The sequence below is a fragment of the Oratosquilla oratoria genome, chromosome 10 (assembly GCF_046742065.1).
Source record: "Oratosquilla oratoria isolate Oo_2021 chromosome 10, ASM4674206v1, whole genome shotgun sequence".
NCBI classification, from domain to species: domain Eukaryota; kingdom Metazoa; phylum Arthropoda; class Malacostraca; order Stomatopoda; family Squillidae; genus Oratosquilla; species Oratosquilla oratoria.
In genome coordinates this window covers 26,915,697-26,933,611 of record NC_134786.1, presented here as the reverse complement: position 1 = coordinate 26,933,611, position 17,915 = coordinate 26,915,697, and the positions used below count along the sequence as shown (strand labels likewise).

The window sequence follows — 17,915 nt, the reverse complement described above, 5'->3', positions numbered from 1 at the left end:
ATTGGTGGGAGTGGTTTCTATGCCTTTTTTCTTTTTGGCTATCCCCTGTGTAAGGGGAAAAAGCCTTTGGTATATGTATGCATATATATATATATATATACATACATACATATACCAAGGCTTTTTCTCCCTTACCAGGGAGGTAGCCAAAAAGGACAAGGGACAAAATCATTCCCACCCATTCCATCCCCGAAAACACTCCACACCCCTCCACCCTCCCTCCCATCTTATATATATATATATATATATATATATATATACACATATATATCCATGTATAATATATAAATATATAGTAGAATTATATATATATATATATACCGTATATATTCGTCTATAGGTCGAAATCTTAAGGATATTTCTTTAGGCCAAAACCTAGGGGTCGACCTATACACAAGTAATAATCTTGTTAGGTTGAAATCCAGACATGACAAGAAAGGCTAGGAAGAACTCTTACCTTTTCTTTAGGTTCAGAAATCAAAATATTTACCTACTAAATACTACCAGTAAACAATGGGTACATAAAATACACGGTACGTACTAAAACATGTAAAATTCCTTCTAGATACGGTAACCCCATACTGTGGTTTTACCTGTTTGTTAAATTTCTTAACACAGGCGAGCTTATTATATCATGTATACTATTACAGTACCCATAATTGTTTAAAAAAAATAATGAAATGCTGTGATATTCTCAAATTTATTTTTTTTTTTTTTTTATAGTTTAGCAATAGAAAATTAATCATTAATTTTATAAATTAAAATGTATCAACGTAATATGCAATTTTGTGGGCGGAAGTGAAAATGAAAAATACCTTGCCACAAGCATAGGATCGGAACGCCATCTTGTCTGTCAATTGACGGCCTCGGTGCTTCCGACAGTACCTCGCCAGGTACATTTTCTTGAAGGAATGTTATGGAGCGGAGATACATGCATTCCTTCAAGCTGCAAGAACTTTGTATAGCCAGCAAGCTAAGTGGTTGAAAAGCCCGCCAACTTCTCATTTCTTCGTCGTCGGCATGTATCATAACAAATATGACGTACTATTCGTCCGACACAACTTCATTACTTATGAAATGTTTTAGCATCTTTCTTGTTTTTTTATTTCCGATCACAAAATTGCATATTACGTTGATACATTATAATCTACAAAATTAATAATCAATTTTTATTGCTATGTTGCGCCCTTGGTCGAAACTAAAAATTTACCCAAATTTAGCTTTCTACATGGTATATGTTATTGTTACCATTACCAAAACAATGCATGGATCTCACCATCACGAAAACAAACTGTTCAGTATTGCCAACTTGTTACTGTTACAGTGACACATGGTATAATCCTAAATATTTTAACTGAAATCCACCAAAATCGTTTTCCTTGATGTCGTCATCTTCACCACCAAACAGCTCCTCCCACTCACTTCTGTGTCGAGTATCGTCATACGAATCAACCTCATCAGCCATAGGAACATCAACATCATCTTTCTCCTCCACATTATCATTAGCCTGATCATCTGCACAGTTGAGATTACAAGACTAACTCTGAGTGTTGGTTAAATTTTTTTCTAACGAAATACGCCTAGCCAGTTTATTCCGAATACTGTACTTGGCAATCTGTTCAAGTTTTTCACTCCGCTGAAATGGCAATTTCAGTGAAACTTATTAAATATTAAAATCAGTGAACTTGAAAAAACATAAACCAGAATACATCAGAATTAATGAAGTGAAAAAACCATAATAATCAATTGCTATACCAGGCAAGCCATGCTACTTCAAAGCATTAAGGCAGTGGAATGCTCACAGCACCAAAAACAAAAACAAACCACTTGACCTATACATGAGGTATATGGAAAATTCCAGATTTTTTGGCCAAAAATGGGGGGTCGACCTATACACGAGATCGACCTATAGACGAGTATATACGGTATATATATATATATATATATGTATATATATATATGTATATATATATATATATATGTATATATATATATGTATATATATATATATGTATATATATGTATGTATATATGTATATGTATATGTATATATGTAAATATATGTATATATATATGTATATATGTATATGTGTATATATATATGTATATATGTGTATATATATATATGTATATAATATATATATGTATATATATATGTATAATATGTATATATATATATGTATATATATATCATATATATATATACATATATATATATATATCATATATATATATATATATATACATATATATATATATATATATATATAGAGGGGAGACCGGGGCTGGTTGTCACAATTTTCACATTTTATTTATTTTTGTCAAAGATTCAACATAATGGCAAGTATTGTGGTGATCAAATATAAGTTTGACCTTTAAGCTATCCACTGGTATATTTGTGATCCTTTTGTACCCTTTTTGGAGTATTTTTCAAAACAAAATATTTTTTAAAGTGTGACAACCATCCCCATCATGGGAATGGTTGTCACATAGCCACAAAACATAGAAAAAAGGTTTTTATAATGTCATTAAAAGCCATGTAATGCCAGATAAAGAATTATTTAGAGCAGGGAAGTCTTTTTCTATAGAAATATTGTGATTTTACCCACTTCTTTATTTTTATTACCTTTTCAAACTTGCAGAACCTTTGATAGTTGAAGATGGGTTGTAAAAGCAGAACAATAGTGATTGAATTGCTTTGCCAAATTGTAAATGGACGTGAAAGATATGTGAACTCTAATTACTGTAGCAATTTCATTGTTCCCTGATTTACAGTAGTATGATGTATAAAAATTAAACCAGATAGTTTCATGTAAAATTGGTAACTAAAGAAATTGCACTATTCACTTTAACCATCTTTATAAACACTGAACCATTGCCTTTCATTGATTTAACTATGAAAACAAAAATTAGGAAAATTAGGAATTTATGTATTCATAAAGAAATTTCTAATAATAGAAAAACATTAAGTTATTGTGGTTCATTCTGATTCCAAATCACACTTTTGGCAAATATAGTAGGATCCTCCTGGAGTGCAGTCATCATGTGCCCACAGTTTGCAGCTGGGACACTGCACCCACTTTTCCCCAGGCCTGCTGTTGGAATAAGGCTCCATACAAACAAGACAGAACCATTCTTCATCTTTCGAGAATTCAGGTGTGCTTGCTTGAGACTTTCTCTTGCCTCTACTGTTTCTCCTTGTTCCTTTCTTTGATTTCTTCTGAAAGAGTTTCTTGCCTGTGTTGTTCCTTGCTTTAGAGGGCATCTTTATGTCTTTCAAAGATTCTTTGACAGGAGTATCACCTCAGGACAGCTGTGTGACACTTACTACTGTTTCCTGTACTTTCTTTCTTGGTCCTGCTTTGCAGAATGGTCTGATGTTATCAGGAGTTGTCAAACCTAGACTTTGAGTTTCTGAAGTTGTCACAGTATTTTCTTAATTTGATGTGCTTGTTCCTGGCTCTTTTGTTGTAGACTTGTTAGGGATTATATTACTAGATCCTGGCTCAGCCTCTTTATCTGTCACAGGCTGGTGTTCAACATTCCTGTCAGACTGTTGGTCTTTATCAGTCACAGACTGAGGCTCTCTGTCAGTTTTAGGTTGATCATCAATCTCATTGTTGTCTGCAGTACTAGGATCTGCAACAGTGGCATTGTTGATCATCAGATGATCAGTCGTATAACCTGGAGCCAAGTCTGCATCACTGAATATGTCTCGATTGAAAGGAATAATACCAGTTGATCTAAATCCACCTGTGATATTGTTTGGTGTTGCAGCAAGAGAATATGCTGTCTTGATGATTTTAGGGATGATATAGATAGTCATTGTATGGTCTGGGTGATTAACCATCCAGGCATCACAAGAATTGTTGACAAATTTTTTGAATGGCCCATACACTGATTTGTCAAGAGGTTGTAGACAATGAGAGGTAAAAAGGACAACATTATTAATCCATTATCTTTTGCATAATCCACACCATCAATGGAAAGGTGTGAGTCATGATTATCTAATAGCAGAAGGCATGGATGCTCCTTTTAGCATCTGATATTTTCAACAAAATGCTTCAAAAATATGCAGAAGCTTTTTTCTTTCATCCATCCTGAAGGATTGGCTGCACATTTACTGCCTGGAGATGCATCTTTCAGGAAATCTTTGAAGTAGACCCATGGAAAAAAAAAAATGGTGGGACACTATTTCCTGTAGCTGAGACAGCACAGGCAATGATAACAAGTGTTCCTCTCTCCTGAAGTTAGAAATCCCACTTGCTTGTAACCCCAGCATGCCACTACCCTGTCAGGCTTCTGAACTGTAGTGACACCAGTTTCATCCATGTTCCATATATATTTGGCTTGCAGATTGTAATGACTAAATACATCAAAAAGTTTGTCAAAAAATAAACTCACATTGGTCTTATTGAAACTGCTAGCATATGCCAAACTTGTTGCCTCTGGGGTTCAGATTGACAGTGTGAGATGACACTTTAGAAAACCAGTAAACCAGTCTGCTCCAGCTTGCTATGTTTCAAACCACTTCAGTGTCATTGATAAAGCATTTGCTTTACCCAGCTGAAAAGCCCACTTAGGAATTTCTTTTGGTGACAAACCTTGGTATATTGCAGATGCCTTCAAGATGTAATCCACCAAGAGATTTTCCATTTCTGCAGTGAATATTAACATATTTCTTATGTAGCCAACAGAGGTTTGAGGTATAGGGTTGTTTCTGGTAATTTCTTCATGACTAATTTTTTCATAGATATAAACTTCACTTGGCAGACAGCCTGAACCATTACATCAGGGGACACTTGCCCTCTGTCATTCTTCTTCTTAAAGTTACAAACCATCACTGCCACAAGTCACCTACCTGAAATAACAAAAATAAGAGCAATAAAGTTTGGAAAAGTGTTTTAGTTATTTATATTTATTTCATCACAAAATAAATTATACTATCATGTTTAGCAGTTCTAAATATCCAGTGAAACATGTTCAATTAAATTTACTTCTTTTCTTAAAAAAACAAAACAAAAAAAAAACAGCTACTCGTTCATTGGGCTAAGTCAAGATCAAAGATATCAGGGATCCCTACCTAATGTATCCTAGAATGCCCTCATCCTTGTTGAAAATGAAAAAAAAAGTTTATCTTGGTATTTAGAATAGACTATGATGTAATATTTTTTATGATAAAATGCCAAGAGATAATTAAAATGAACCCATACACTTTTACAAACTTACCAAAATAGGCAAAATCTAAGGTTACTTTTCATATGAATAGTATGATGCTATATTATTTGGGGTTGGTTGTCACATGTGACAATCAACCCCACATGCTCTGTGATAGCCAGCCCCAACAGAGTTTTGTACAGTTATTGATGTAGACAGATCAAATATGCTGTTAAGCAAAAATCAGTTGTATGCTCTTTTGAAGCAACAATGTATATTCAACACACTTCAGATCAGTATTCACAATAGAAAACTCACCTAACAGTGAAGTTAGAGAGAGAGAATTATCCCCAGCAATGAAAGAAATAAATGTAACACAAAAAGAAAGCGGTGATCAAATTAAAACCCTGGATGTCAGAAAATTACATTGCCCAGACGGAATAGCAAACTGGATACTGAAAGAATGCATGGAAGAATTAACTGACAAAATATATGATAAAATTAAATCCTCACTTAAAGAAGGAAAAGTACCATTGGACTGGAAAAAAGCAAACATTGTACTAATTTATAAGGGAGGTGATAAAGAAGATCCATCTAACTACAGACCGGTCTCACTAACAAGCACAATAGCAAAAATTTGTGAAAGAGTGATCAAAAACAGATGGGTTAAATACCTGGAAGAAAAATCTATACTGAACCCAAATCAATTTGGATTTAGACAAGGGAGATCCTGTACAACAAATCTGATATGCTTTTACTCAAGATTAGTAGACATAATACAAGAAAGAGATGGATGGGCAGACTGCTTTTCTGGACCTGCAAAAGGCATTCAATAAGGTACCTCATAGGAAACTAATAAATAAGATAGAGTCAAAAGGTGGCATCAGAGGAAAATTATTGGAATGGATGAAAGACTTCCTGATTGGGAGGAAAATGAGAGTTGTAATTAGAGAAAAATTCTCCAACTGGGAAGAAGTAAAAAGCGGTGTCCCGCAATGATCAGTACTGGCCCCGATCATGTTCGCTGTATACATTAATGACATGAATGAAGGCATGGAGTGCTATATAATTTTTTTTGTAGATGTAAAATTACTTAAGAAGGTAAAAACGGAAGAGGACTGCAACTCATTGCAACAAGATCTGGACACAATATGGAATTGGACTCTAAAGTGGGAAGTAAAATTCAATATTAAGAAATGCGGTATAATGGAATTTGGAAAGAGTAGAAACAGAATGTCAAAAGATTACAGAATTGGGGAAGAAAAAAAAAACTGAAAAAGATCTTGGAGTGATGATTGGAAAGGACATGAAACCAGATAAGCATATAAATAAGATGTTCGGAGAAACCTATAACTTATTGAGAGCAATCAAAGTGGCATTTACTTATATGGATGAAGAAATGATAAGGAAAATACTAACTACACTAATAAGACCAAAACTTGAGTACGCAGCATCACTTTGGACACCCAGTACCAAAAAGAATATTAAGAAACTAGAAAGATTACAAAGAGCGACAACCAAACTAGCACCGACACTCGCCGAACTAACATATGAGCAAAGACTATCCAAATTGAACCTACCAACTCTGGAACAAAGAAGAGAAAGAGGAGATTTGCTAACTATCTACAGAATAATGAAAGGAATGGAAGTTTTAGACAGGAACGACCTATTAGTATGGGAAAACGGTAAAACAAGAGGACACGGAAAAAAATTGAAAAAGGATAGTTATAGAAAAAACTTGAAAAGGAACAGTTTCCCACACAGAGCGATAAATACATGGAACAAATTAGACAACAAAACAGTATGTGCTAACACTATACAAGATTTTAAGATAAAACTTGATGCGGAGAGATACAAAGACAGGTCACCACGAGCATAGCTCCCCTCCCATATATTACAACTAGGTAAATAAATACAGTAGTTACAGCTTCTTTGTCTTTAGGCAGTTGCTTATAGTAACAGATATAGTGGTATGTCAGAAATTAACTTAACAGGGCAAAAAGTAGACTACTGTTGGAGCTCAGGACACATGGCAGGAGAGATCCATAAAAGACTTGGGTGTAATTATCTCAAACGACTTGTCCTGTGATAAACAGATAAACAAAATTTTCAGAGAATCCTACAACTTGCTAAGATCAATAAAAGTGGCATTTACATATTTGGACAAAGAAATGATTAAAAAAAATATTGGTCACACTGATAAGGCCTAGACTAGAATGTGCGGGGACATTGTGGTCACCCAGTACCAAAAAGAATATAAAGAAAATAGAAAGAATCAGGGGAGCAGCCACAAAAATGGCACCTGCACTTGCAAACTTGTCATATGAGGAGAGATTGGCTAAACTAGAGTTACCGACTCTGGAGCAAAGAAGAGAAAGAGGCGACCTATTGACCATCTACAGAATCATGAAGGGCACAGAAATACTTGATAGAGAGGACTTGTTAAACTGGGACAAGAGACACAAGAGGGCATGGAAAGAAAATAAAAAACATAGCTACAAAGGAGATCTGAAGAAAAACAGTTTTCCACAGAGAGTGGTGGACACTTGGAACAAACTGGATGAAAAAATAGTGTGTGCAAAAACCATTCATGAGTTTAAGAGCAAACTAGACACTGCAAGATACAAAGGCAGGACTCCACAAGCGTAGCTCCCCTTTCCACAAAATACAACTAGGTAACTAGGTAAATATAAATGGCAACAGTGGTTACACTGCTGCTGCCCTCTATTGACTGAAAATACAACACTTGTGACAACCAGCCCCTGTCTTCCCTGTATATATATATATACATACATACATATACCAAGGCTTTTTCCCCCTTCCAAGGGAGGTAGCCAAAAAGGGAAAGGCATAAAAACACTCATCCCTAAATACACTCCACACCCCTCCCACCCTCCCTCTCATCTGAGCACCTCCTGGATGACGGGTCATCCCTGCACCCTGCCCACCGCCCTGGGTCAGAAGCAGTGTCGCAAGACACAGCACATTCACAGCAAGGCCGCTTCATTTAATCGGCGACCCCCCCCTCTCCGTCCCCCCTTGCATATAAGGAGAGGGGAGAAATCCCTTCGGGCTGCGTCAAAAATTACTCACACATACTAACCCCCCCCCCCTGGCCATTCCTCCTCATGCATATATATATATATATATATATATATATATATATATATATTTTTTTTTTTTTGTTTTTTTTTTTTTTTTCCCACACATGTCCAACACCATTAACAATACAAAGAGTAATACAATTTTGCAGTTCTCTAAAATCATTTGCGACCTACATACATATACCAAAGGCTTTTTCCTCCTTACAAGGGAGGTAGCCAAAAAACAAAGGCATAAAATCCATTCCCACCCACTCCATCCCCACACTCCACTCCCATTCACCCACCTCCCTCCCTCATATCTTGGTTCCTCTTGGATGACAGATCATCCCTGCATCTCGTCCACTGCCCTGGGTCAGAAGCAGTGTTGCAAGACACAGCACATCTACAGCAAGGCCACTTCATTAAATCAGCAACCCTCCCCTCTTCATCCCCACATGCAGAAAAAAAGATAAGACAGAGAGAAACCCCTTCAGGCCACATAAAATTATTTTTTCACATATACTCCCTCACCCTCCATCCTCCACCCACTCCCTTTCATGCATCACAGCATCATCCATACATAACCCTGTCATCTGTCTTTTCACTTCCTTCCTCAACAGACATGTCCCTCTTTCCCAATGCCCCCTTTACCCCATCTATTCATTTCATCCTTAGTTGCCCCCTCATGTTCACTCTTTCTACCTCTACCTTCCACACATCTTTTACTAGCCTTTCTTCACTCATTCTTTCCATGTGTCCAAACCATCCCAATACTCTTTCATCAGCCCTACCTCCTAACTCCTTTTCCACCCCATTCTCCTCACCTCCATGTTTCTCACTCTATCCAGCCTAGTAACCCCTGTCATACTTGTCAGGCACCTCATCTCAAGCACATTCAAACTCCTCTCCTCCTCTCGTATGTTCCATGTTTCTACTCCATACAGTGCACACAATCACTCCATACAATCTCCTCTTAGCATCCACTCCCAAATGTCTATTTCTCATTATACTTTCTAATCCCCTAATGCATTTATTTGCTTCCCTCATTCTACATTCCACCTCCACCTCCAATTCTCCCTTTCCCACCATATTCACACACAAGTATCTAAAACTCTGCACTTCCTCCAGTCTGTCTTCCTTAATATTCACTTCCAGTCTGCTGCCACTTTTTCCCCTTGTACATCTCATCACCTTACTTTTACCCACATTTAGCTTCAACCTCCTTTTGTACACCTTCCCAAACTCTGTCACTAACTTCCTCAATCCCTCCTCTAATCCTGCTACAAGCACAGTGTCGTCAGCAAACAACACCTGGCTTATCTATCATTTTTCTCCATTTCCTTTAACCATCTCCACTCCCCGACCCATTACACTTGCAAATACCTCACGAGTCACCCCATTCAAGTATAAATTGAACAGCCAAAGCAACATAATACATCCCTGGTGAATTCACACCTTTTTCTCAAACCACTCACTCTCTCCATTTCAGATTCTAACACAAGCTCTACTACTTTCATAAAAACTCTTGACTGCTTTAAACAGGTTTCCTCCTATCCCATATATCTGCAATACCTCCCACAGTGCCTTCCTCTCTACCCTGTCATAAGCCTTTTCCAAATCCATGAAAGCCAAAAAAACATCCTTACCTTTTCTTAAAGCTTTCTTACAAATATTCCTTACTGCAGAAATCTAATCTACGCAAACCCTACCTGTCCTAAACCCATCCTGTTCCTCACCAATTACTCCCTCTGTTCCTCCCTAATCCTCTCAATCAAAACCCTCCCATGAGTTTTCCCAACTACACTTAACAAACTGATCCCTCTGAAACTACTACACTCACACATGTCCCTTTCTTCCATGTAAAGTGGAACTATACAGTCCTCCAGCATTCTACCCTCTCTTAAACAAACATTAAATAACCTCACCAGCCAGTCCACCATCACTGTACCTCATTTTATATTCTGCATTACACCCATCCAACCCAGGTGCCTTACCTGCTCTTATCATTTTAATAACTGCTTTCACCTCATCTTTCCTTATTTCTCTTCCATTTTCCTCACTCATCACTCATTTTGTTAGCACTTTCCACTGCAACTACCTTTCCCTCCCTATCCTTCACATTTAGCAACTCCCTAAAATACTCTGCCCATCTTCCCTTTACTGCTGTCTCTTCCTTTATCATCTCTCCATCTCCACCTTTTATCTTTTCTTCTCTACTTGATTCACCTCCTTTTCCTCTCTTAATTTCTTTCCAAAACATCTTTTTATCATTTTCAAAGTTTTTTGTCATATTCTTACCCCATTTCACATCTCTCCTCTTTGCCTCCTTCATCTTATGTTTTACTTGTCTTCTCTTTTCTTTGTACCTCACATATGATTTTCTCATCCTGTTTTGTAACCAATCTGTAAAACCTTGTTTTCTCTCTTCCACCACCTTCTTTGCTTCATCCCACCACTCACTACCCTTGCTTCTATTTCCTCCCATCCTCCCTGTTCCACACATATCTTTGCACACTTTGTTACTCCCCCCTTTGAAACATTCCCATTCCTCCACTCCTAGTTCTACTCTATCTTTCACTTCCACCCCCCCTCTTCTGTCAGCTTCTTTTTGTATTTCTCCTTTTCCCAGTTTCACCTTTATCCACATTAACCTTGAAGAAACCTCCTTCCACTCCACTACCCACTTACCTATCTCTTCACTTACTAGTATAGCCACCCCTTCTCTTCCTCCTTTCTTCATTCTTGAGAACCTCCCAACTACACTCCCAATCTCACACTCGCCCTTGCCTTTCAACTTAGTTTTACTCAATGTCAACCCATCCATCTTTCTTCTCACAAACATACTGCCTATCTCTTCCCTTTTACTCTCATCTATACCACATCCACACACATTAAAAGACTCAAACCTTAGGGTACTGGTTGGAAAACTCCTAGACCCTCTTATGCCATTACTTTTTTTTAGGAATCTCCCCTTTGTGGCTACAGGGATAAGGATGCCTAGTCCTATCCCCATTCCATTTTTTGTCACCTCACATGACTCAAGTGGGAAGACTTGGTGGCAGTATTCTTTTCTCCCACCACAAGGTTAGGCAAAAAAAAAGGTACATGACGGTAACAAGGGGTGGGGACAGCGTAACGGAGGGACAGTCGCAGTAAATAAAGTATTATCATTTCTCTATGAACAAATGATGTGTGGCTCTGGTCTATAGGGGCGCCCCATATACTCATAGACCCTAAAGTATCAGCTGCTTGCTACTTAACCACAATAACATGCAGCTAATACCCCAGGCAGAAACTTACAAAGTTATAATTTTTTAAAATTACACAAAGACTTTATGGACACCCTGTATGTGTGTGTGTGTGTGTGTGTGTGTGTGTATATATATATATATATATATATATATATATATATATATGTATGTATGTATGCTGATAAGAACACAGGTACGTGTGTTCACTTATGCAAAGTAGACCACTTGGAAAAAAGAAACTAACGAAGCAGAGCGCTTTTGTATATTACATCTTCAGTGCAACAAGTACATAGTGATAGGAATGCATAGAAAATATATACATGATACAAAGGAACAAGGACAGTTTGAATAAGCGTAGCGACCAATTACCCCCTGGAGAGTGGAAGGTCATTGTCAATTATCTTAAGATGGTGGGGGGACATCAGGTCACAGTCGCCAGGGTCACTGTTTCTACTAATGATACAGGGCGACATTAGGTCAATTCATTGGGTTACATTTTACCTGATATTATCTTACTAATTTCTTGACAAATGAAATTATCAAGTTTGTAGAAGCCTTTATGTAGGTTGGTATTTTGATTACTGGTGGTATGAATCAAAATGCACTCTATTAAATTTCTTGCTATTATGTTGTTGGTATAATAGATTGCCTGGGCATTACCCCAATCAACTGGATGATTATTTAATTCAATATGCTTGAATATACCACTAGAATGATTGCCATCCCTAACATTTTTCTTGTGTTGTTCAATTCTAATGTTTAAGGGTTTGGCAGTTTGACCTATGTAAAATTGATTACACATTTTGCAAGGAATTTTATAAATGCATCCTTTTTTAATTTCAATACTATTGTTGATGAGTTTATGTTTTACTGTACTATCATGTTTAAAAACTACCTTAACGTTAAATCTTTTTAATAATTCTGTGATACTTAACAAATTTTCTTGAAATGGTAAAATTAAAACATTATGATAATTGAAAGGTGATTTAGGCTGAGGAGTTAAACTGTCCTTGTTCCTTTGTATCATGTATATATTTTCTATGCATTCCTATCACTATGTACTTGTTACGCTGAAGATGTAATATACGAAAGCGCTCTGCTTCGTTAGTTTCCTTTTTCCAAGTGGTCTACTTTGCATATATATATATATATTATAGACTTACTCGCCGTCACCCCTGGAATTGAACCGAGGCCTAACTTGATGCCAAGCCATCACCTCACCAATTGCACCATAGGAGCTCCTATGGTACATTTGGTAAGATGATGGCTTGGTATCAAGTTAGGTCGCAGTTCAATTCCAGGGGCAATGACCAATAAGATTATTTGTATGACCTCACTGTTACTGTGTTACTAGTGATTCACATATATATATATATATATATATATATATATATATATATATATATATATGTGTGTGTGTGTGATAATATAATGTCATAGCACATTTGTAAAATGGAACTTATTAACTCACTGTCAGAGAATAAGATAAGAGAAACAGAAGATCCGTATATTTCGACCACTATCTGTGGTCCTCTTCAGCAGGTAGATACATAGAATTGAGTACACGAATAAATATAGCTAAGAGGGGTACAGTTAGGTGACAAGGAATAGGGGGCTCAGGTCATATGTCCTTGATGAGGTCAGGGTGAAGGTTGACAGATAGCGAGGTCAAGTCCGGCCACTTTTGGGATCATTTATTTGCAGCCATCCAAGTTATACAATCAGGGGACCACTGACCTTTTGAGGTATTGAAATTTGGATGATGTTTTATCAAGGAGGATTCAATAATTTTTCTTCAAAAACTACAGATGGATTTGTAGATGATGGCGGCATTATCCCAGTCCATGCGATGATCCTCCCTGCTGGTGTGTAGGAACACTGTGGAATTCTCTTGGCCATATTTGATGGAATTTTTATGTTCCTTGATTCTTGTTATTAAATCTCTTCCTGTTTGGCCCCAGTACACTTCATCACAGTCTTTGCAAAGTAGTTTGTAAACCCCAGAGCTGTTGTCCACATTCATTCTGCAATGTACATTCACTGTTTTCCTATAAATAGTGTTGGGGTAATTGAATATCATTTCAATTTGGTTGTTAGGTAGTAATTTAGAAAAGGTGTTATTAGACTCATGGTATGTTAATGTGATGTTCTTATTACTCCAATTGAACTTATTTTTGGGGTTGGGCATCTTATGAAAATTACTTATTGCCTTCTACAGAGCTTTGAACGAAAACCATCCCAGATATCCTAATTTTGAAAGTTATGAGCTCACCAGTTCTAATTCTGTGTCCAAGTATTGTGAGCTGCATATCCTAATAGGTCTTAGATATGGACCCAAGACTACACTGTATTTAATATTATCAGGATGACTCTTGGAAAAGATTTTTATATCAGTGTCAAACATAAAGTTAGTCTTGATAACAAATTAACTAGGTTGTGCCATAACAGTCTTTGGACTAAGTTTTCTCTCACAGACAATGTGGCCAACTCGTCAGATGAAGAACTCACTAGACATAAACAAGAAGTGTTAGGATTTGGTGTCAATTTTGCCATGAAACCAGACAAAAGTCATGGCTCAGATTATATCATTGGATTTTATAAATATGTAGCAGCTAATGATTATGATGAATACTTGCTTTGCTTAAAAGGTGTCCTACAAGGAATTATGGATGGTTTCAAAGAAGCCTGGTTTACCCAAATGTTACAAACAAGCAGTTAAACATCTTACAAATTGTAAAAACATCATCATCACAAGAGCTGATAAAGGGGGGAAGATAGCAATTCTCAACCAAAAAGATTATGAGACCTCAACTAGTGAACTTGTTTTAGTCTGCTTCGAGACCTCAGCTAGTGAACTCATTTGCTGCCAAGACACCAGCTAGCGAATACCTCTTGATAAGTTTATTACTTCCTGTGAAGTTTATATCTTCGAATAGTGACAAATGATTGTGTTGTGTTCTTGTAATTGTATATGTTTAAAGTTATACAGTTACAGACTATTATGGGTGACTGTACATTGTCTTGAAACATCATAAATGTCAAATAAATTCCTTCACTCGCTGAAATTCTAACAAAGCTTCCCCGAAAAAATATGACTACAGTCTCACTCAACCAGCGTGAGAAGCAAAAGAAAGTCTACGAATGTTCTACCAAACTTTCGCACTTTGGGGAAATATTCTACTGGATATGACCATTGAATACACATTGACTCAGTGGGTAAAGGAAAATACCAAATATAGAAACAATGAAGAACCATTGAGACTAGATTTGATATTTACATCAGAACCTGAAATTGTGGATAAAATGAAATACAAGACACCAATTGGGAAGAGTGACCACATACTAATAGAGTTCAAACTAAACAATAAATTGATTTGAGAAGACATGAGAAATATAGAAAAGGAAGACTAATGTACAACAAAACTGATTTTGAGAAACTAGGACATTTTTTCAAAATGCGAATTGGGAAAACTTGTTGAATGAAGAAACAATGATGGAAAAGAAATGGAACATGTTAAAAGAATATTTCAAGGAGGGAATAGACAAATACATACCAAAGAAGAAACAAGAACAGGTGTACATAAAGTGCTGGTATAACAAAAAGTGTAGCAAGGCTAAAGATAGAAGAGACAAAGCTTGGAAAAGATGGAAAAAAGAAAAAAAAATGCAAATATACATCAAACTAAGGAATGAATATGTAAGAATATGCAGGGAAGAAAAAGAAACTATGAAAGGGACATGATACAAAAATGCAAGGACCAACCTATTCTACAGATATGTAAATTACAAACTAAAATATAAACAAGAAATAGTGAAACTGCACAAAGGAAATAATGAATATATTGATGATGTAATAGAAATGGCTGAAATTATGAACAAACATGTTAAATCTGTATTCACAATTGAAAGTACACAAAATTGGGAGGAAGGACAGAAAGATCCCCCCCTGAAAGAAATAGTAGTGACACAGAAAGAAATAAGAGGCCAAATAAAAAAATATTGACATCAGAAAATCTCACAGGCTGGATGGAACTACAAATTGGATATTAAAAGAATGTATAAATGAGCCAATGGACAAAATACACAAGATAATTGATTTCTCACTCAAAAAAGGAAAAGTACAAGATTGGAAAAATGCAAATATTGTACCAATATACAAAGGAGGGGACAAAGAAAATCCAACCAACTATAGACCGGTTTCCCTAACAAGTACAATAGCAAATATATGTGAAAAAGTTATCAAAAGTAAATGGATTAAACATCTGGAAGAGAATGATAAACTAAATCCAAAACAATTTGGATTTAAACGCAGAAGATCTTGTGCCACAAGTTTGATTTGCTTTTACTCAAGGCTAATAGAAATAACACAAGAAAGGTACAGATGGGCAGATTGTGCCATCTTAGATTTACAAAAAGCATTTGATAAAGTACCACACAAAAAGCTACTAAGAAAAATTGAAACAATAGGTGGAGTACAAGGAAAGTTATTACAGTGGATGGAAGATTTCTTGAACGAGAGAAAAATGAGGGTGGTATTGGCTCTAATAATGTTTGCCATATATATAAATGACATGGATGAAGATGTGGAATGTTATATGAACTTCTTTGCTAATGATGCGAAACTACTAAAGAGAGTAACTACAGAGGAAGATTGTAAATCACTACAAAAAGACCTGGACAAAGTCTGGGAATGGAGTAAAAAGTAGGAAGTGAACTTCAACATCAAGAAATGTAGTATAATGGACTTTGGAAAAAGTAGAAATAGAATATTGGGGCAATATAAAATTGGTGCAAAGGAAGTTAAAAAAGTCAACTCGGAAAGGGACCTAGGAGTAACTATCAGCACCAGACAAACATATGATCAGAATAGTCAGTGAAACTTTCAATTTACTAAGATCAATGAAAGTGGCCTATGACTACTTGGATGAGGAAATGGTAAAGAAAATATTAATTACATTGATAAGACCAAGATTGGAATACACTGCAACACTTGTCAAATTTCAACATATCAAGAAGGCAATGGTCACCTGATTGTATAACAACTTATGCTGTGAATAAATTATTACCCTTCCCGAATCTGCCCCACCTCGGACATGTGACTTGAGCCACCTCCCCTTGTTCCCACTTTGTACCTCTCTCACTGTATATATTCTTGTACATCTTACCTTGTACCTATCTGCTGAAGAGGACCACAGTAGTGGTCAAAATATACAGTTCGTCTGTTTCTTTTGCTTTGTTTCCCCGACAGTGGGTAATTTAAAACGTATATATATATATATATATATATATATATATATATATATATATATATATATACACACACATGTGTGTATGTATCAGATTATGTTTAATGCATATACAATATGTGTGTATATATATATATATATATATACACACGTGTGTATGTATCAGATTATGTTCAGTGCAATCCCATTAAATTTAAGGTCCATCTCTATGTTATGTTTATAGTTATTGTAGTCATAGTGCCAGTGCAAACTAAAATGTTCAAAAGAAAATCTGTTCATTCTGTTTTCCCAAAATTTACATAAAAACATGTGCAGCCACACACAAACACTGATGTAACCTTGTAGTCAAATCAGGTGCAAATGTAGGACTGGAACCAAAGATACACAGCAAGTATTAAAATTTTTGAAGTTGTGCAAAATGACATTTCTTCTTCACAGACATAGACGCACAGACTCGAGTTCCTCAGCAACTTTCTCGCCCTTCAAAAGCAGAGTCTCAAGAGCACAGGTGCTCACATGATATTTAGTGATAAGTAGCTTTAAATAATTTAGAGGGTTCACACAAGACAGCTTGTTTGATGGTCTTATTTTTGTGTCAGTGCAAGTATAATCTGCTTTTTAAAAATGTTGGATATAGATTTTTCTATTAGGTGTATATTTTGTTTGATTAGATGTCTACTTCATATTTATCTAGCTATGAAGTTTGTATTCTTTAATGTTGCTTTATTTAGCATGTATGCTTTATGCTATTGATAACAGAAAAGACTTGAGCTTTCATTTTTTTTTTTTTTTTTTTTTTTTTAAAGCACTGCTTTTAATGGCTCCTTTTGTTGTTTGGCACCCATGGAATGAAGATACAGGATGCAGCAGAACCAATTGAGCAGTTTTTAGGAGTTATAAAATAGTAATGGGAGTATATAGAGAAAAAATATTATACTCGAGGATAAAAGTACCATTCATAAACCTTAAGTTCTGAAAATAATGTCCTCAAGATGGCAGCTATTAACAGCAACACACTGTTGGAGTCGATCTTTGAAGTTTCGTACAGCACGTTCATACATGTTGCGGGGTATGGTGTTAACTTCTTCAATAATCCACTCCCTTAGCTGTGGTAGGGTGTGAGGGCAATGTTTAAATACCTTTTCTTTTAGATATTCCCAAAGAAAGAAATCACAAAT

General features: G+C 36.1%; 1 protein-coding gene across 9 annotated transcripts in view; it reads left to right on the top strand.

The window, feature by feature from the left end:
• Positions 1-17,915, top strand: part of LOC143029172 (sorting nexin-14-like) — a 184,921-nt gene that overhangs the window by 102,213 nt on the left and 64,793 nt on the right. For 2 of the 9 annotated variants that reach the window (XM_076191679.1, XM_076191677.1), the window contains one exon: positions 17,176-17,245. The exons of the other annotated variants lie outside the window; for them this stretch is intronic. In XM_076191679.1, coding sequence (XP_076047794.1) covers positions 17,176-17,245 — 70 coding nt within the window. The remainder of the gene's footprint in view (positions 1-17,175; positions 17,246-17,915) is intronic. 9 annotated transcript variants of the gene reach the window in all.